This window comes from Indicator indicator, chromosome 7 (genome assembly GCF_027791375.1).
Source record: "Indicator indicator isolate 239-I01 chromosome 7, UM_Iind_1.1, whole genome shotgun sequence".
Taxonomy (NCBI): Eukaryota; Metazoa; Chordata; class Aves; order Piciformes; family Indicatoridae; genus Indicator; species Indicator indicator.
In genome coordinates, this window is record NC_072016.1 from 10,565,895 (window position 1) to 10,587,465 (window position 21,571).

The window sequence follows — 21,571 nt, forward strand, 5'->3', positions numbered from 1 at the left end:
CCTTGTGTTGCTGCTGAGTCCTAATCATTTGCAGTTACTATCAAGTATTGGTGAAAGAAGAGCAAACTATGGTCTCAGCTCTTGGCTTTTTGTTCTCAGCTCTTGGCTTTTTGTTCTAACTTTTAGCTCTGTAAAGCAAAGTGCTGTTCTGTTAATGGCCAAAAAGTACCAACAGAGTCTAGCCTTCCAGAAGTCCCCTTCTGCTCCTCTAGAATCATACAAGTGTTTTGGAAGGAAAAGACCTCAAAGATACTCAGCCATCCACCTAACACCAACATGGCCATTAAGCCATGTCCCAAGGTGCCATGTCTACATGGGGTTTTTTTTAACACCTTTGGGGATGGTGACTCCACCACCTTCATCGGTAGCCTGTTCCTATGCCTGACTGCTCTTTTTCAGTGAAGAAATTTTTCCTAATTTCTAATCTAAACCTCCCCTGCCACAACTTGTGGCCGTTTCCTCTCAATCACTTGATATTAGTGAGAAGAGACCAACAACCCCCTCCTTTCAGGTAGTTGTAGAGACCAATAAGGTCTCCCCTCAGTCTCCTCCAGACTAAACAATCTCACTTCCCTCAGCTGCTCCTCATAAGACTTGTTCTCCAGATCCTTCACCAGCTTTGTTACCTGTCTCTGGACCCACTCCAGAACCTCAGTGTCCTTCCTCTGAGGGGCCCAAAACTGAGGGGCACAGTATTCAAGATGTGGCCTCACCAGGGCCCAGTACAAGGGCATGATCACTTCTCTACTCTGGCTGGCCACACTATACAGACTAGTATGCTGTTGGTCATCTTGGACACATGAGCAAACTGATGGCTCATCTTCAGCTGGCTCATGTTCACCCTGGGTCCTTTTCTGTCAAACAGCTTTCCAGCCACTCTTCCACAAGCATGGAGTGTTGCCTGGGGTTGTTGTGACCGAAGTGCAGCATCTGGCACCTCACCTCTGGAAGCCTTTGTCTCAAATGTTGTTTCCATCGCCAAATGAAGCAAAATTGCTATGGCCTGTACTCCAAGAATACAGCTGAGCTTTCAGACTGTCCCTAAAGAGAGAAAGACAAGTGCCTCCAGGGGCACTCCATGTGTGTTTTGGGTTATCAGAGTTCTGAAGTGATGCTTTTAAGGTTGGGGTTCCTACTAGGTTTTTTGTAGGGATTCCTCTGAATCTTGGTTGAATACTCAAGCATGGCACAGGAGTTCACAATCTCTCTTCCTTCTCTGTGTTGTCTCTTCACTAAGCACTAAAACTGTTATGGTGGTTTAAATATTGAGAGTGGTTTGCTGGGCAGAATGTAGCCTGTAGCTGTGTGACTGCTGTTGAACAGCAGTCCGGTGTGTGGCTTCTAACGTATATCCTATCAGATGTGGTGTCATATTTGGTACCAGGAGCAAAATGCATGCCTTTTACATTTCAAACCTTAGCTTCTTTCTCAATGAAAATATGTTCCTTAGGAACTTTGCCTTTGTGTGTGTTTGTAATTCTTCATTCAGCTTTTAATGCTATGATAGAAAAACTGTTTCGTAATCTGTATAGAAACTCCACTTTCCCATTCTGGGCTGCCAGGAAAGAAGTGATGGGCATGATCCTTTTTTCTCTTACCTTGCATGAGAATCCTAACAACTCTGCCCCATCACAGTGTTGTGGGCTCTTGGTATATTTCATAAGCAGTAACTTGGGCTTCTTAGTTCTATTCCTGTGTTCCAAAAGCAGTACTTGGTACTTAGAGTTGCAACTAATTTCCACTTGAATGTGAGAACAGTCAGACACAGACATTTAGGGTTGCAACACCTTGCCAGACATGGCTTCTGTAGCAAGTGGAGTTGCCCACGCAAACCAGGCTTCCTAGTGTGTAGCTTTAGGATGTGAACTGGCTGGAAGAATCATGACATACAGTTGGGCTGGAATCCTAATGTGTGGTCCAGTCTGCTTTGGATATGGTACGTAAAAGGTGGTGAACCTGTGCTGTGGATCTTCATTGTTTTCAAGTAGGGTATCTGCCACAAGCACCTCTTTCTTCCTTGAATATGTCTTTGTCTTTGAGCTCCACTTCCATCTCTAAAAGGAGACAAGCATTGCTTCATGGTTGAGTGGTGGCTGCAGGAAAGTCTGCAGTGCACACAGGCTGGAAAACAAGATGAAAACTGCCTTTAATATTGCACCAACTTTAATAATTCATCCTGAGACGATGGCTTTAGTCCACAGTGCAGTGACTCATGCACAGGCTTCTCTAGCCCAAACTGTAGTCAGCTCCCTGCTGGGAACACCTCTTGTATATATCTCCATATTTAAAAGAAAGATGCCTCTTTTGTGAACTGTAAGGACAAAATGCATAGAAACTGGGCACCAGCCTTTATACCAATTCAATGCTTTCAACCCAGAGACTGCCAACTGTGTGGGACTGAAGGAACCTTTTAGAGAGAGCAGAGCCAGCATGTACAGTGATAGTGTATAACAGCATACAGACACTGTAGTGAATTCTAGGAAGTGTGAGAATATGCTTACTGCAGAAAATCCCTCTTGCAAAATGCTACTTCTGTTCTGCTTCTGCATATTCTTTGGAGGTCTGTCCGAGGCAGTCAGGACTCACTTCCCTATGTGTATCAAATATACATGTACTGTGTGGGAAGGGCTCTAGAGGGCTGGAAAAAGCAAGCACCTTTATCCATGCAAGGTACTGTTACTTTAGCTGTTTCTAATGAAGCCAATCACTTCTCTGAAGGAATGTAATCAGCTGTTGGCACAAAAAGGTCTGTGTACCAGGTCTGGAAGTGACCTTATTGCATTTAGAACTGCTTTGTAAGACAAATGAAGCTCTCAGATTAAAAAAAAAAAAGCCCCCCAAAAAAGGCAGCTCAAGACAAAAGAACCTTGAGAAGGAGGACTTCTAAAGTCTAGAAAAGCACACCAAATATACCAGACTGCTGCTTGAGTGGGTTTTTTCCACGACTCTTGAGAGGTGGAGTGTTATTTAAGTATCTGTTTAGAAGAATGTGCAGTCTACTCGTGCAGCAGAGATTCCCATTTCCTTTTATAGCATTGCTATCCTTCTTGTTTACTTCAGTTAAGCTCATAAATTGACAAGGGCTACAGAGAAATTAATGGCTGGGGGGGGGGATTGGAAATCAGCATTCATCATGATCCTATAATTTTAATATATTTTTAAAGGTGATTTGAAGTTTGATTGGGCAAACTTCAACAGGAATAGCTAATTTTCCATTTGGTGTGGAGAAAGGTGCAATATTGAAGCATGGAAGGGTGAGGATTCATGTAAATATAAGCAAAACTTGAGTAAAGAAAGTTCTTTCACTATGTTCTAGCAGTTTCCTGTGGCATGGGTTGTGGTTAACACTTGCTTTAATTCTTTCACTTTTTTAAGTCTTTTGGGGAGAGGACTGGGAATACAATTGAAAACTAGAACAAGATTGTTAGAATCAAAGTATTTGTGTCATTTATTCACTCTCCAGTGTGACCAATCTACTTTTGCAGTCATCTTGCTGTATGTGTATCTGTGACAAGAGGAACTTTTCATCTCTTAGTAACTCTGTGCTGAAAATGCATCAGAGTTACCAGAGCCTAGATGGACTCTGAGTGTAGAGACATCTGGGCTGTTGGAGCTAGGAATGCTGACAGATGCCATCCAAAGGGTCAATGTATGTGGGGAGAAAATTGAGTTTTTAAGGTAGGAGTGCGTATTCTTTAGGTAGTTATTGAGGAAGGTTTCAGAGTATTGCAGTAACGCTCAAGTTGAACTTGATCTGGGCACAGTGGCTATGGCCCCTTGTGTGCCTTCTGTGAGGTTCAGACTCATTAGGGATGAAGGTTGATGACTCAGTTTAGACATCGATGCCACATCAGCTTTAGAGTTGTATTCTGAAGCCTGAGAGAGAAGGGCATCTGTAAGGGTTAACTCGAGCTGTAAAGCACTGCCTAATTTTTACAGATGGTGAGTGCAAGAGTGAACCTCAGACTGGCTTGGCAGTGCACAGAGATAACTTTACGTAATTCCCTGCAGATGTTGCTGCAGAATGGTTTTAATAATGAATAGTGAAGTCGAGCTCGACTCCACTGTGGAGGGAGAACTCAAAATAAATGCAGTGTTTTGTTCTGTTTCATAAGCAAGTTTTCTAGTAATGGTTCTGTGATGTTCTGGGTTGAGAAAGATGGCACAGAGGGGACAAGAGATAGTTTGAACCTATACAGCCTTGACTGTCTGAAAAAGGGGGGGGGGGGGGCGGGAAGGCAGCAAAGTGGCTAATTTATCTGCAAATTGTGAACCCGGTGGTGGGGGAAGGGTGGCAGGACCAAATGGCAGCTGTCCTCATGCCTGCTTCTAATGAGGGGATGATGCAGAGCAAGTGCTTCACGATCAGCTGGATTCTGCAGTTTGTGTTGTGCATGGACTGCATTGTGGAACTTGCCTGCGCTTCAGCCATTGTCTCATAGGAGCTTGTCAGTTCTTGCACTGTGCTGTAATTCCTTTTCTGGAGGGCTATGGTTTAGATGTGCTATCATGATTCAGGGTTTTGCTTTATAAGGTCTGAGCTGCCTCTGCAATGTCTGCTTGCCCACTCAAAAGACCTTGCACATCTTTCTTGTGAGCATCCAGTTTTGACTTGTCTGCTGCTGGAATTTTCTCAGGTTTCTCAGTTGTTCAGGCTGTTCAAGTAGAGTAAAACATACTCTCTTTTCCTTTTTTTTTTTTTTTTCTTTGTAGACGTGCTACTCCAATAAGCTGCATTAAAGCCTGCCTTTTGTCCTTCTGAGTAGCAAGCTTGAAATGGGAGATTAAGAATTTCAAAGCAGGGGCTGGTTTTCTCTGAACCTGAGCAGATGCTGCTGTTTTCTCAGTAGCTGGCAATGTGTCCTTGCAGCCCAGAAGGCCGGTTGTATCATGGGCCCCATCAAAGGAAGCATGGCCATCAGGCTGAGAAGTGATTTTGCTGCTCTGCTCTGCTGTGATGAGACATCACTTGGAGTACTATGTCCAGATCTGCAGTCCTCAGCACAAGAAGGACATGAATCCTCTGGAGCAGGTTCACAGTAGCACTGCAAAAATGACCTGAGGGCTGGACCACCTCTTCCATGAAGAAAGGCTGAGAGAAGTGAGGTTGTTGAGGCTGGAGAAGGAAAGGCCTGGAGGAGAGACCTTATTGTGTCTTTCAGTACTTCAAGAGGACCTGTAACAAAGATGGGGATAATCTTTTTTTTTAGCAAGGCCTGTTGTGACAGGAATGGGGGTAATGGTTTTACACTAAAAGTAGGTTTATATGAGTGGACCCCCAACTAGTATGTGGAAGCCTGCTAATAAAATCAGTGGAGTCATGAGGATTTCCTGCTGAGGCTTTTCAGGAGCAAGGAATGGCAGTAGGGAGGCACAGTGCTGCGGAGGAGGCATGTGTATCTCTGTCCAGGAATGGGGCTTAGGGATTGCCTTTTAGCAGGGAGCCCTGTTTAGATAGATGGTGGCTCAGCTACTCTATGGCTCCAGACACAAGACCTTAAACTCAGCTCCAAGGCCATGATGCAGCTCAGTGAGCCAAACCAGAAGAGTTGTGTTGTGAAATGGGCTAGCACTGGGCTGACGTCAAGGCTGTGTAATCCAGCCCTCCAAAGACAGCTTTACCATGGTTTGAATTTGCCCCAAGCACACATTTTTAAGTGCAGGCAAGTCCTTTTTGTGCAATTGCGTTTAATTTCTGAGGAAGAGTTTACATAAACTATTCCAGGCTAATTGGTATCAGCTGAAAGCCAGCTTCTGACATTTTGTGTCTAATTATAAGTGTATATTAAACTGTGTTTGCTACCCATGTCAATACATTACTAGTAAAATGAAGAACAACCATGAAGATGTGTTTTTGAAACGCTCTGGCAGATCCTGCGTGTTCGCTGCTGTGGGCTTCATGGCAGGAGAATCCACCTCCTGCTGAGGGAGGATAACTAAATTTAAACTTTCCAACCATGAGCCTTGTGAAGCAAAGTTTCCAAACCTCTGCTGGGCCAGAAAATGGAAAGCTGTGTCTGAGTTTTTAGAGTAAATAAATAGAGATACCTAGCAGCTGTGTGGTGGCAAGTGGGGGGTTTGTTCCTTGGGCCACATTGTCTCCCAGTCACAGACCTCAGGCAGGAATATGAGAGCATTTAACTGCCCTCCTCTGTCCTCCATGGCAGGATTTGGAACAAGCTTGTGTGACTTCTAGCATGAACACTACAGCATTGCTTCAGCTGGGTTTTTTTTTTGCTTGTTTGTTTGGTTTTTGGTGTTTGGTGGGGGGTTTTGTTTGGTTGGTTTTGGGGCTTTTTTGGGTTGTTTTGTTTTGGGGTTTGTGTTTTGCGTTGGTTTGTTTATTTGTTGTTGTGGTGTTGTTTTGTTTTGTTTTCCTAAAAGAAATTTGTGTTGCATGGCAGCAGAGCCTTGCAAACCCTCCCTTCCCCTTGCTAGGCCCAGGGCTGCAGCTACCCACCTCTGGGGGGGCTGCATCACCATCACACAACTTGAGGCTTTGCTCCATCACAAATTAACTCATTTTTGTGCCCCATCTCTAATTTAGAGACCAAGCTGGCTTCTCCCTGCCTTTGCTCATCAGGCAGACTTGAGAGTCTCCCGTGAGTTTTGTTAGGTTTATGTCCAGCTTTGTGACAACCATTAAAGTCTGTAGACTGTTCTGAGGTGCACGTACAGAAATAGCTGTTTTCTCAGCTCCCTTTAAGGAGGCTGAAAGACAGATGTTGAACAATAGTTTGCATTGTCCTGACAAAGCAACTTGCATTTTTGGGTGGAGACTGGGAGATTGTAGAAAATAACAGAAGTGGTTTACCTGCTTGAGTGTTTTTCTTATTGTTCTGTATCTTAACCTTGACCTTTCCTGAATAGAGCAGAATCTAGCGGTGCTCATATTTGAGAGCAGCAAGCTCTTGGGTGAGTGAGTCTACATCAAAACCAGTGAAGGATTCAACAAGTCAGTATAGCCAAGCAAGAAAAGAGGCAAGGATAGTTATGATTAACCTAAAAATGGCTCACCTATAACTTTTTAATCATCCATCCATAGATGTGACTCAAAGGTTCTATTCATATTGTTGGTGAATATTTAACAATTTGGTAGATAGTTGTAGAAATCTGGATGTTTGTGTAAGAAGGCAAATAACTGGTGCTTGTGGTCTGAAGTCACATTTCAGTTAGCTTTTCTCTTATTTCTGTTCTCTGCTGTACTTTCCAGCTTCCCAGGGCACTGAATTCAGGTCATGTTTGTTAAAACGCCAGCTGTGGTGACAAATGTTCTAGAAGCACTTACTATTTTGTGTCTGTTCTGAAATCTAGGCCCTTCTAATGAAGTCACTCCTATCTCTGTCTTTGAACTTCTGTGTTACCTTACATGAGGATTTGGACAATGTTTGTGCCATTTCACACTGACATACCCAGAGGTGTGCATATGAAATGTTTTGGTACGGTAGATGTACATGTTGCAAGACTTGCTTTGAGAAACTGAATTGGAGAACTCAAATTGAGAGTGGTTATGGATAGACTTCAGGTTTCCTGAGCTGTTGTTTGCTCCATTACAACCTTTTAAATGTGATCCCTGCCTGCACACACTCATTTACCTCTGTGAGAGTATGTGATATAAAGTGGTATATAAGTGATATAGTGATATAGAAGTGGTATAAAAGAACTAAACCGTCTCTCCTTCTAGGAGGCTGCAGCATAACCCGAACCTGCACTGAAGCTGCTGACATTGTGCCACCTTCTCTACAGCACTTGCTAATTTTGTTCCTCTTAATGCTTACCAAAAACTTTTTACTTTCTTTTGTAGGCTGGTGGTTTGTGAGCACGGCAGAGGAGCAGGGCTGGGTCCCTGCTACATACCTGGAATCGCAAAATGGAACCAGAGATGACTCTGACATCAATACGTCCAAACTTGGGGAAGGTATGGAAAGCTTTGTGTTATCACAGGGAAACTCATTGCTTTATGCTGTTCTCCCCACAGGAAAACTTAGAAAACTTGTGCTGCCACTTGTGACTGCTAGTTCAGTGCATTAACCTTTTTCTCCCATCTTGTATCAGTAAATAAATTGTTGCAGAAGAAATTGGAGTGAAGTACTATGCCTGTAATTCCTCTGTGACCTGCTGTCAGTGTGACAAAAGTTTCAAAACCTGAAATGGTGCTGATTTTAATACTCTTTAAATCATGCAAACAGCTAATGTACAAGTCCAAGCAGTATGTTCTAGGAGAGGTCTTGTACTCTCCGTGGAAGAAGAGAACTCACATGTCTCATTTGCAGAATACAAGTGAGAGAGCTTTTATTTGGATGAAGATGCTTGTTAGAGCCACAAGCTGTTAAGAGGAGTAAGGTTTAATGGTTGCTTCTCACTACATTTTTTTTTAATTAATCCTTGAAACTAGTCACACAGCTGTGTTCTGTGGTCTGTGATTGTGTGAAAAAAAAAGTATTTTTATTTGGTGTGGTCTCATTTTAATAAAGCTTAGATGGCATTTGTCGTGTACATGAATTTAGCTGTGCTGGTTTTTTGGCTGAAGATACTTAATTCAGGTTCCAGAAATTGAATAGTACAACCTCACATTTTCCTCTGTTCCATTATGAAAGACTAACCACATCTTAATAGACTTCTCATGTAGCAGCTGTGTACAAAGGACGTTTTTATTATGTTTTGCTCTATGCTAATGAATCTCTTGCTAAATGTCTAGGTGCTCTTGACATGACAGTTATGTAAAATATATGTGGAAACTCAGCTGACCTTTCCTTAGCTCAGGCAGGATTCTTAGAGATGTGTTGGGGTGACCATCTGCCCACTGAGATAGCACACAGGCAAAACATAACTTTGTTCTGGGCCTCAAGGGTGACATCTGTGACTTATTGAAATCTTTGGCTCTGTAACTCATTTTTCCCTGCTCAAAGCTACCCATATCCTGGGTCGCTTAGGGTTTAGAGACAGACTGGCTGTAGACTGGTAACCAGTCTGGTATGATGCAACATCTTAGCAAACGTAAAAGCAGTTTAGTAACATTTCCCTATTGGTAAAGAACAAAAACTTACTGCTCTTTTTCTGAAAGAGTTGAAGAATGCCTTATTTGTTGGTCTGTACCTTCCTCCCTTTTCCTGAGTCTTAAATATGGTGCATATTTGACAGCCTTATTGCTTAGACTGCTTTCATTTTAAGCTCTCATCTGCCTTTCATGTTGCCCTCTGGAGTGTATCTGCACTCCAGGGCTGGGTAATGGAAAATCCATCAAATATTTCTTACCTTTTTCCTCTCAGTCTCCTCAGCTATGGTCAGCAGTCATTCTCCCTGCTTTACTCCAAAGCCAGATATGCTGAAACCTGTTCTTTCTGTTCACTTCCATCTAGTGACAAATCTAATTGCGTTTCCTCTACAGCTGCTTTGATGTGCTCCAGCCTTTGCTTGCATCTGAGTAACTTTGGTTTGTGTTATTAGCTACATAACCCCCCAACCAGTTGTTCTTTACTTGGGCTATTTTTCTCCTAATAGTTATCTATAAGAAAGAATAACTCAGAATCACTCTCTTGAGGAAAAGTATATAAAAGGGGCTCCAATATAACTGCAGAGGAAGGCAATTTAAGTGGATTAAGAGCCCTAGCCTCTAGAGTTCCTACAACTTTGAGTGACTCCTGGAGACACTGACTTCCTGCAACTCTGCCTACTTTGAAAGGGTGGAAACACTGTCGTGGGGAGCTTTCTGTATCAGCCTCTTGGCACTCTTTGTTTGCAGTGGCTCTGGAACAAGTCCACAAGCCAGGCAGATGTAGATGTCTGCCCTGCTGTGGTAGGTCCTTGGAAAGATAAGGAGGTGCTGAATGCAACTTATTTACAATGCTGCCTCTGTATAGCAGTAATTTTTCCATGTGTCTCTGTTTAAGTATTCTGTTCCCTGAGAAAGGCAAAGTTTTCTCTCTGCATTGGAGCCTGCACAACATCTTTTGTCAGGATGAGAGTAGGCAGTTCACTGCTACCTGGGCCTGTGTTTAGACCAAAGCCATCCTACAAGGCTTGGCAAACATTCAGAAAGCAATCTAAAGAAACATTTGCAGCCACAGGAGCTGTTAAAATAAACATCTCTTTAAATGGTCTCTGGAAATGTTTAGATAATTTGTTGATAGATAACTTTTATGGTCGCTGTGGTATGACCAACCAAGTCCAAGTCTGAGAGCAAATGGTAAATTCAGTATTGTCGACAAAAAAACACCTGACTGATTCAAAAACATCATTGTGATATAAAAGGACTCTCACAGCTGCAGTGTGGGACCCACTGTGTTGAGGAGGTTCTTCTGGATGACTGAATCCTCCAAACTCCTGGTGTGATTACAAAACTATGGGTGGCTGCTCTGTGTTGACTCCTGAAGCAGCTTTCTAGCCCTTCCACACCCCTTCTTCCTGCAAGTCTTTAAGTTCAGGAACTTTAATTTTCTCCCTTCTTGTATAGAAACTTCCTGGTGTAGGGAGCTTTACTGTGAACTTCTTTATCTTCTCTCTCTGCTATGATCTGTTGCCTCTTCTGTATCGTGTGTGCAACTGGCAGCCTAATATCCTGTTGATTTGGAGGGAAGCCACCAGGTTAAACCAATTGCTAAGAAAAACCCTACCTAATGAGTAAAGACAGCTCATTTTCTGTGCTACCATGGGCTCACAAAGGATCACTGATTTCTGTTAGCAATCTATAGATTTGAAATCTAATTCCTCTGAAAGTCTATCATGGTTCTTTGGCCCACACAGGATCAAAGGGAAGTACAGAGTATCAGAAACTAGATGTGTCTAGTTCACCTGTCTGTTCAATACCACTCACCACATCTGCACTAGGGTGACTCGGGAAGTAGGATAGGGAGAAATTGAGGAGAGTGAGTTGGGTGCAGAAGTCTTATCTAAGCCTCTGACAGATACAGAGGACAAAAAGGCAAAAGCCAGTATGAGGAGAAGCTATTATTTTTCTTATTTGTTCAATTAATCATTCCCCAATCAAATACATTTGCTGTGCCTGACTGTCTACAGAACATAGTCATGAAAAACAGTGGTGTTTGCTCTCATAAGGGTATATTCTCCAAATGAGTGCTCGTAAGCAGACTTGATTATTCGTGATAGCATTTATGAACAGCTTCCCTGTATCACTAGCAAAATGGTTGTGTTTGCACCCTAATGACAGCTGAAGAGAAATGGTTTGCATTGTTGTGTGGCAGCACCCTTGCAGTAGTTGCCAAACTGAAGTGGAGGCACTTGAATGTCAAAAGGGAAGTGTTTGTTTTTCTGTGACAGTCAAATGCTTCACTTCTCATTCACACCTTCTCGAGCAGAAGGAATTGAGTAGAGATCTAACAATGTGATCTGTAATACAAGTGGTGTCCTCTGTGCACAGCTGCTCTCACAATGCCATTTCCCTAGGTGTCTTCTCTTTGTTTATATTTTAAGCGTAAATTATTGTTTCAGTGTGTAACTAATTCTCAGTTCAGCCTGTTAGCTTCTTGAGCCTGCTCAATAATTGCAAGATTAGATTTTTCCCTGTATTTGTAATTGCCACATTAGAAGTTTGGATCATGAGCATTAGCTGTGGCAGTGATTGTGAGTCACATCTTGCAAGCAAGGAGACACTTTTGACTTAGGTTCTGTTCATGAGTGCTGTTGTTACAAGTGAACTCACATAAGAGAAGCTTCCTTTTTTTATTTTTTATTTCTGTTTTTTTTTCCCTGGATTTGTTTATAGTGTGATGATTTGCTTAGAGAAGATTTAGAGCCCTGATTAGTTTGATGTCATATGCAGTAGACTGAATTCTCCAAAGATCATGCAGCCTAACTAAGAGATGCAACAACAGTGACGTAGATCTATGCTGCCACTGCAAGCTCCTTGGACAAGTTGTCTTCAGTTGTGCAGCTTGACTTGTGGTGTTGTGTATGCTTGTGGTTTGTTTTTTTAAGGAAAGTCAATAGTGGCAATTTGTGACAGCTCTAGATGGTTCATGCTGCTCAGGCTCAAGAAGCTAACTTGTTCCACTGTACTATGTAAACTAAATCAAAATGTCTACATCTCACCTAACTCATTCCTGCTAACAAGGTCAGTGCTTGTAAATGCCATGTTTTATTTTGATTCCTCACCCTGCCATCATGTCTTTTTTTTCTTTTTCTTTTTGTTGTTTGTTTCCATCCATGTTCCAAACTAGTTTCTAAGCGACGCAAGGCTCACCTGAGGCGCCTGGACCGGCGATGGACACTGGGCGGGATAGTCAACAGGCAGCAGAGTCGAGGTGAATTAATAGCTTCCTATGGCACTAGCCCCCTAAGGGTGCACCAAAAGCAATGCTGCAGCTTCAGCTGTTGTGCGCTGGGGTCTGCAACCTTGGCACTCTGGTAAGAGAGGCTGAAGCTCTGGAGTTCCGATGTGGAGTTTGTACATGACAGCTTGAGGTTGTCTTGGAGACAGGATTAGGCACACCAAGAGCTGGAGGCTAATAACCGAGGGTAGCTCTGCAGTCTGACTCCTTGTGCTGCCTGGAGAAGCTCACATCTGTTGTGTTTTAACTTTGGGCATATTTGTACTCAATCTTTCCTACCTCAATAAGGACAAGTGATACTTTTAGGGCTGTTAAAATGTGAAGATGCCAAAAAGGTATGGTCAGAGATGTACATAGTGGAAAAGTACTTGGTATGGAAAGATGAGAATCAGTCCAGTTTCAGTCTCCTCTCTTCTTTGTAGTCTTGGTGCCAAAGACAGCCTTCTTCAGAACTTTTAGGAGTTTTTCATGTCAGTCCTAGGTGTTTAAAATACCACTACTAGTAGCATTTTGGGGTGGGTGGATTGGTTGGTTTGTTTGCTAGTCTGACAGGGAGCATGGCAGGGGTGAGGAGAACACCTTGTGTTCTGAAGCTGCTTGGATAAAGTCTGAGGATAAAATCTTCCAAACCAAGCATTTCTCCAGTGCATGTGTATCACCTTTCCTAGAGTAAAGGTATCCCTTTCTATTCCTCTTCCCTTTTCTTGCAAGATTGTCCAGTAAAAAGGAAGGAGGTGGGGAGAAGCACCATTTGCACCTCTATGCATTTCAAGCAACCTTTACTAAGGGAGTATAACCAAATGTAAGCACAAGAGAATCTTCCCAGTTGAGGAAAAAGAGAGAATGTACTTTTAAAGTAGCAAATTTATCTTCTGGATTTTTGTGGTGGGTCTATGTACATGTTTATGAAACATACAACTTTTCAGTGATCTTTTGCCTTTGCCTCCCGGTATTTTTGGGGAAACCAAAATAACAAAAGGACCATTTTTCCTACTGTATCTTGGCCAAAAAACTCCTCATGAGCACACATGCTGGCTTGTGAAAAAGAACTTATGCTCATTTCTGTACCTCAAGTGTTTGAGAGATACTTATTTTGCATTGTCAAACTCTGCCAGATACTTCCTGGCAATTTAAGTGGCAGAATTTCTGGGAATCAGTTTTCTAAACAATGTGTTTACTAGTGTAAATAAATATATCCTTTCATATTCATGCAGTATTGCAAGCAAAGCTCATAAAATATTGACTGCATGATCAGTCTCTTAACATAATTGACCAGGAAGGCTCAAGACCTAAGTTGTGTTCCTGTGTTTTTCCTCTTGTGCTTTTATGCCTACTGCCTGTGCACATCCTCTCCAGACCTGTATTCTCATCACTGTCACAGCACCTTCCCTACCACAGACTCTCTTGATTCATAACAATTTCTTCCCTATTAGGCCCAAGCAGTGCTGAGGGGTTGGGTTTTGTTGGACAATACATGGTTTATCTCAGACTAAATCCTGGAACTTGAACTTAGCACAAACTTCAGGATTTTAAGGTTTGGGGCACCCTCTGTGGCTGAGCTGCTTCTATAAGCTCTCTTCAGTGTTTCATCCATAGCTAGCCAGGCTGGCTAAAAATTACTGAGTTAGTGTCATCTGAAATACTAGGTTACAGAGCTCTTACAAGAGCAGGCTCATTGGAAGTAAAGAAAATTATGTGAATACTCAAGGGCAGGTTGGAGACTTTATCTGGCATAGCTGTAGCCTGTATAGACATCTTCATCTTCCAAATTGCAGTTCTTGCAAGTATGTGGCTCTCTTGGGTGTCCAGCTTGCTGTTTTCTAACAGATCTCAGTTTATGTGAGGTCAGGAGAGATTCTTTCTCCTTTATTTCCCTCCCATCCTAGTCCAAAAGACTTCTAATAAGGCCAAATCTGGGTGGGTTTGCACTGAAATGACAGAATCCATGAAGTGTACATATGCACCCCCTGCCAACCTTCAAATCCCTCCTCCAAAAGCACAGAACAACCAGAGGTGCTCAAACAAGAGACTGCCAGAATTGTTCAACACAGGTAAAATAGTTTCCCCTCCCCCACTTGGCCTTTTTCTTGGAAATAAATTCAATTAAAGATTTTGGCTGAAATTCTACCCACCCAATAATATTCTGCTTGAGATAGTCCCTGCTGTTGGAAGGGTTAGCTCTGAGAGTTCACTAGAGTTTAAAAGCAAGCTGTAAAAGATGCTTCCCTCTTTATTTATGCTTGGGTATCACTAATAAGCATTTTTGCTAATTAAGTCTATGATAGTCACTTAAAAGCCAGAACTGAAGGAATTAAATGTTGGTTTTGAGGGCCAGGGTTTTCTAAGTGACTTGGGTATTAAAATCAGTGGGGAAGCCTGAGTGCAGAAGGGAAGTGTGTTTGCTTCCCTGTTACAGACAGCCCAACAGAGGAGTATTATCAGGGGTAACCTATGGCTTATTTATTTCTACCCCTTCCAAAGCCATTTGAAGAGGTTAATCACCCCTAAACTTCAGATATTTGGGAGCAATGTTAACGGGGCTGTGAAAAAGAAACATGAAAGACAAATTATTGAATCTCATGGTAAATGCTTCTGTTAAAAAAAAAAAAGCTGGGGGAAAAAAATCTGCAAAGAGAACAGCTGTTGTCTGTTTTTACAAAGAGAAACAGATGACATTTGTTGCTGAACTTCTCTTTAAAATGGTATCTAAGAGATTATGTTGGTTTGTATTTCTTATGTAGCTGCAGAGCTTGTTTTTTAAAAAACGTTAAACATTTTAAAATGGGGGAACATTTTCTAAGCATTTCTCTGTATGTTTCAAACTCCAATGCTACAAGAATGGATTATGAGGAGGAGCCTAAATCGTTGTAGTTTTCTTCAGTTTCCTGACATTTGTTAGACCTACAAGCTACAGAATTCATGTTCTCTCATACCAGTTAAAGTGCTAATTCTGCACATGCATTTATTTGGAACTTCCCCTGGAAGAGGACTTAGGACTGTTTACAGGCTGATTTCATGAGAAGTCACTTGTTCTATGCAGTTTGGAAAAAAACAGGGGGGTTACATGCCTGTTTTATATGCCAAATATCTGACAGAAGTTATTGCTGCTCTGGTATTGTGCCCAACACTTTCAACTGGAGCTCTTGCAACGCAGGAAAGTATTTTAAAGTTATTCATATCAAAATATAGTGATATAGGGCTGAATTTCTGCTAGATTAGCCTATTATTTAAGAGTAGTTGCTAGCACGAGAAAGAAGCTATTCAATGAAAGAGTTAAAGTTAGAACTTGGAAGCTTGAAGTCTGCTACTTGCTTAACTTACAGAGAGAGGGAGCTTGATAGGGAGAGATGGATGGGGCATAGAGGGATGGCAGCTGTGTAGCCCAGTGGCCTTGATGCTTTAACCCCATTTTCTAGCCTAGGTAGTTTATTCTACAGCCAATTTTGTAGCTGCGGAGAGAGCCCTTGATCAGTAATGGTAAACCAGCCTACCTGACGTGCTTGTGCACTCTTACCTTTTCCTGCATGCCACCAGAGCTGTTCTGCCCTCTTAGGCAGCCGCCTCATTGCCCACTTCTCATTTTGTTTTCATTCTTTTTCTGTGCTTGTTCGTGATGCTGGTGAGATGTTTGTCACTCACAACACAAGGCTGCTTTGCTGTGCTAAATCAAACCAGCACAGCAGCTTCAGACTTAGCTTGTTCATTCCTTCTCCCCTTCTCCCCTTCTCCCCTTCTCCCCTTCTCCCCTTCTCCCCTTCTCCCCTTCTCCCCTTCTCCCCTTCTCCCCTTCTCCCCTTCTCCCCTTCTCCCCTTCTCCCCTTCTCCCCTTCTCCCCTTCTCCCCTTCTCCCCTTCTCCCCTTCTCCCCTTCTCCCCTTCTCCCCTTCTCCCCTTCTCCCCTTCTCCCCTTCTCCCCTTCTCTTTTTCCCTTTCCCCCCCCTTTTTTTTTTTCTTTCTCCCTCCTCTATGCTCCAAGGAAAGTAGTAAATGTTTATTGCCCTTTGCTGGTTGAAGAAAGAGCATGTGCAGTACAGAAATGTCAGAAGAAATGTCATTGTTTTATCCTTTTCTATCTTTTGGTATGAGGTTTGCTGTTACTTAAAGAGGGGAGGAGGAGAGGGACAAAGGCTGGAGAGCTTCTGTCTGCAGATGAACACATTTGGTAACTGTGGACACTCATTGTCTCTGCTGAATATTTAGACAAGTAAAACAAAGCCCATGTTGAATTAATGCATTGCTTGCTGGAACAGCGAGACTTTTTCCAAAGCAGGTCTGACAAAGGGCGCGGTGGAGTGGAGGAGTGGGGGAGGGTGAGTGCAGACTGCTGACTGAGGGGAAAGTATTTTGAAAGAAAATTCTTCTGTGGTTTGGAAGATGGAGGTTGGGGCTGTTGCGTTTTGCTGAGAAATCATTAATTGGCTAATTCCTAGCCCAGTTCCTCCCTGTCCTCACCCCTACCATCAAACAAGGATTGGGGTCACAGAAAGGTGGGGATATGTACAAGGACCAGCTGAGCAAAGGAAATTACTCCCTTACTTGGCTGGCTCGTGAAGTGGTGCAGATAACCTCCACACTTATTTATGGAGACAGAAAAGGGCAAACTTTAAAAAATATAGGTGAAGTAGAGGTATGCAAAATGGAGCACTCAGAACTTGGAAGCAGAAGCGTTACAAGCACTGGCCCTTTGCCTGGGAGAGATGAGACTGATTTTGCAGGGCTGGAAATGTGAGTGGTATTTTAGCTGCTTAAAGGTAAGGTTCCTGCCCCACATAGTTTGCAGCCTAAACAAAGAGAAGCAGATCTCTGCTTCAAAGAAACTGGGGAAAGTGGCAATTTGACATGCATCTCATTATGATCAAAAGGGTTTTTCACAATGGAAAGTGATATTTATTTGGTGTTTTTAGAAGCTTTTAGAGAAGAACTAAAACTAAGCTTCTTTGGCAAAGCAGGAAGTTGGGGTAGGTAAGGCTTATTTTAGGAAGGATTTGAGAGTTTCAGGCTATGTGATACCACAGAGGAGGGAACATACTCAGGTTGAGGAGGTATCGTAAGAAAGGCATGGGGCTGAGTGGGAAAAGATTAAAGGATTTGGAGGAGTGGGAAATCCAAAGGGAGCAAAACACATGAGCTGTAGTAGGATATTAAAGTAAGGCATAGCACACAGGTTTGAACATGCAAGATGGGACAACAGAATTTAGTATATACTTGGTAGGAGCCTGGCTGAAGTAACAGAGTGCTACTGTGCCGAGGTTGTAGTGGCTGTACAAAAGAAGTTGAAGGGCCAGTTCAGGGCTCTAGCTGTGAGGAGCAGCAGTGACAGAGTATTTTTAAGATGTTGGGGAAAGGAACTGTTACCTTGGTGAGAGATTTTGAGGAATCTGAGATGACCAGTGCTAAGGGAATGAGGAAGATTGAATAAGGAATATTTGGAAAGTGCTACTGAAGCTCTATGTTACAACTCAAGCAGTAAAACTGTAGATCTGCTTTCCTTGACCTGACAGTAAGTATAAATCCAGACAGCCAGGGGAGGAGGCAAGTTGCCTTCTTAATACGCCTCATAACTTTAATGTGTAGAATATATGTGCATGAGCACATGATGTGAAATCTGAAATTCTGGTTTGACATGTGGGATTGGAGGAACCTTACAGGCTGTCAAGTTCTGTGTCTTCCTCTGTCAGACAATTAGGTACAGTTTCTTCAGGAAAGGATGGCGTTTCAGTTTAGCTTTTCTGAGATTTTTCCTGTGGGAGAAGTGTCTGAAGAGGTCACTTGATATGAAAAATGTTGTGCCCAATGCCTGAAAATTTGAGATTCCCGTTTTACTAGTAGACATAAATACAGCAGGTGAAGCAAAGGAAAACCTATTTGGGTATATGCTGTTTAAAGGGAATGTGATGGAATGAGTAAGTCTGCTGGCTCTTTAATTGCGAGCTGCAATCTGACACAAAAGGAAAAAACACAAAGCATTGTTGCCATGGTCTGCTATTATCCAAAAATAAATGTCATGAGCATGAAATCTTCCTAAAATTTAACAAGGGAAATGTAGCATCCCTGAACTGTACCATAACCCTTTGCTAAACAGGCTTTGCATCTTTATGCATGCCTTCCTCAGATGCAAGGCACTACTATTGCAACTGTATTTCCAATAGAGGTACCTTCTTCAGCTGAGCTGGGGAAGATATTTTTGACCTGCAAATTAGAGGTGAAGAAAGAAAAGTTAAGTTGACAAATTGAGCTATTAACAGATCTCTGGGTGTCACACACTAAGAACAGAAGTGACCTTTATGCCATCTTCATCTTGAAGCAGAGTATGACTCTCATCCCAAAGTGCAGCTTTTTAGCTGCCACGTGTGCTTTGTAACATGTAGTAAAGTTTATTCTGCCCACTTGACCCCAACAGTAAAGTTGATGTAACAGAAGCTGCAGCTAGGGAATATAAATTATACTTTTGTTTGCATTTTTTTCCTTTTTGTAATTGCTGAGGCAAGACCTAATGAAACAAAATCAAACACTTTTGTATTCTCTGTAGACCTGGGCATACAAATGTGATGGTAGGTCTGAGATGGTTCACTGGCTTGTTTTATACCAAGGCCTGTCACAGTATGTGAATCAATCTTTATATCAGTCATGAAGTGCCAAATACCTTCTCTCAAAGACTTTTCAATAGGAATCTGATATACTGAATGCTGCATCAGTCCTCTTAAGGGACACACCCATGAAAGAGGTCCACTGCTCCCTTCAGCAAATCTTGGTTTATACAGAACATCCACTGGCTAGAGATAGTCTTTGAGAAACAAACAGAATTGCTCTTCGTTTGCAAGGGGGCCTGCATCTCCAGAATATTAAGTTACAAACTTCATGTATGTTTGTGGTATCCCCTGCTCCCCTGAAAGAAAATAAATGTATAATCTTGGAACTGGCTGTAATTTTTGCTGTGAAAGCACTTTGAAGCACTTTGCAAGGGGAAACTCTAGTAGTGGATTCCTGGTTTTGAAAAGGAGGTACAAAAATAGAAATGCTGAACAAAAACATCATAGGACCATCTTTTCTAAATAATTTTTTTAACACTTTTGATTGTCTTGCTTCATGGGAAAACTTTTTCTCTCCCTTCAACTTTCAGTCAGTTTCTTTTTTTCCCCCCCACCTCTGTACATGGAGACATCACCTGGAGGATTGTCCTTTCAAAGAGTAGTCCTGAGTTGAAAGCCACAGGGCTGAAGATGTAAGCAGTGGAGGTGCTCATTGACAGAATAAGACAGTGGCAGTTCAGAAAAGCCTTATCTATGCACCTCAGCATCATGATACTTGGACTTGGGGTTTCATCCTCCTTAGCAAGCTGATGTTTCAGTTTCTAGAGTGGGAGAATGTCTCTCATTGTTCACAGGCAGTAAGGACTAAGGCATGTGCAAGGCAGGAAGGTGAGAGCAGCAACAGGGCACTGTGAGTACTGGGGGTAGAATGCTGCTCTAGAGTAGAGGCTCTTCTCGGTAAAATTAAGCAGCTCTCCTAGCTGAGGATGTAGCTTCCCATGTAGCTGGCAGCCACTTTTTCAATGCTCCACCTCAACTGTATGGCTTTCTACCCTGCCCTCTGAAGAAGGGAGGTCACATCCCTGGAGAGTGCGAACACTCTGCCCAGCAAGCAGAGCAAGTACTGCTGCTTATGTGGAGGAAAAATAAGATTAAAAGAGAAGCTTCTGTTACAATAGAAGTAGTGGCAAGGGTGAAGTCTGATAGTGGGGGGTATAAAGCATCTTTGATATTGTGGAGAGACAAAGCAGGGCCTTCTTCCAATGCCCAGAAAACACAAGGCTTAGCTCTTTGTTACTGTCCTAGAAACATCCCTGGAAATGTCTGAAGCAATGTGTATCTGGGAGGTGCAGCTCTGTGCACCTGAACTTTACCTTGGCCCTCTCTTCTGAAGAATGCAATGTAGCAGCTCAGGGATCTTCTGCAGTTCACTTTAGTGCTTGGAGCTTTGCATGCAGTGGAAACTGGGCATGCAACACCTTCAACAGCAGTCACTTGAAAGAGAGGAAAATAAGTCCATCTTTATAGCACAGAGAAGAAACCCAGCTATGAAAACCATCCTGTGACTTTGGATCTGGGTTTCATTCACCAGACCCCATCTTGTAGTAGAATATTTCTGTGGGGAAGGTGTCATATCCTGATTGTGCAAATTACAAACTAGCTGGAATTTCTTACTAGTAAATAAAGCAGTTAAAGCAGCCCTCTTAGGGGAGAGCAGGAGGAAGTGTTTTTTTAATTGGGGCAAAGATTTTGACAGGCTTTATCCCACAAAAATTAGAAGGATCCAGATAGGACCCATTGAGGGAAGTAGCTGGCTTTAGAGATGTAGCTTTGCTGTGTTATTTGCTATCAGATGCTCTGTCAACTTTTTCTTTTCCCTTTCTGAGGTATTATTTTTTACTTTGTCTCAATAAGGTTTTCTGGGGGGTTGGTTTGTATTTTAAAATTTCCAAGCTTCACCCAACAACAAAATGCAATTCAGCCACAAAACCAAATGGATCAGTTGGGTCTGCTTCACTCTGTCCAGAAGAGTGTTTACCTCAAATTGCTCCAACCTTTTCATACCTCCTTTGTTCTGCAGTGATCAGGAGCTCTGGATTCACTTAATTTCCTGCCTGTTCCTGTGCACTGACAACCCTCTATTTGTTCCTTGTTGTGACTGCCAGTAAAAAGTGCTAGGAAGGCTGTTTGGAGTGTGCTTATTGCTTGCTTATGCTGCCTTTGATCCCACTACAGGAATCCATGCTATTGCATGCACTGTAGCTTCAGTTCAGGAAAGAGGTTTGGTAACACTTTCCATGCCTGCTGCTGCAGAGCAAAGCTGGTACAGGTTGCCCAGGGAGGTAATTGAGGCCCCATCCTTGGAGATATTCAAATTCAGGCTCAACAGAGCTCTGGGCAGGCTGAACACTGCAGGGAGGTTGGACTAGATGACCTTTGGAGGTCCCTTCCAGCCCAAACCATTCTGTGATTCTATGATAGTTCATGTTTTCAATGCAAGTTGTCATTTTTTTAAGCTAATGGAGGATAAGGTTGACTTTGAAGTGTGATGGCAATTCTGCAGTAAAAGACTTCTGATGGGTGGAGGATGGTGCTGAAAAGCTGTCTGTTCTGCTGTGCTCATTGGCTTGCTCTCACCAAGTCTGCTCACCTCTGCCTGGCTGGGGAGAGAATAGATGCTAGATATGAATAGGAATGCTAAGGTTTTGGCTCGAACATCGTATTTGAATACTAGCCTGTGCTTTTGAAGTGTGTG

At 42.6% G+C, this 21,571-nt stretch overlaps 1 protein-coding gene across 1 annotated transcript in view; it reads left to right on the forward strand.

Moving 5' to 3' along the window:
- Positions 1–21,571, forward strand: part of SH3PXD2A (SH3 and PX domains 2A) — a 252,459-nt gene that overhangs the window by 217,686 nt on the left and 13,202 nt on the right. The window contains exons 9-10 of the mRNA XM_054382243.1: positions 7,805–7,918; positions 12,177–12,260. Coding sequence (XP_054238218.1) covers positions 7,805–7,918; positions 12,177–12,260 — 198 coding nt within the window. The remainder of the gene's footprint in view (positions 1–7,804; positions 7,919–12,176; positions 12,261–21,571) is intronic.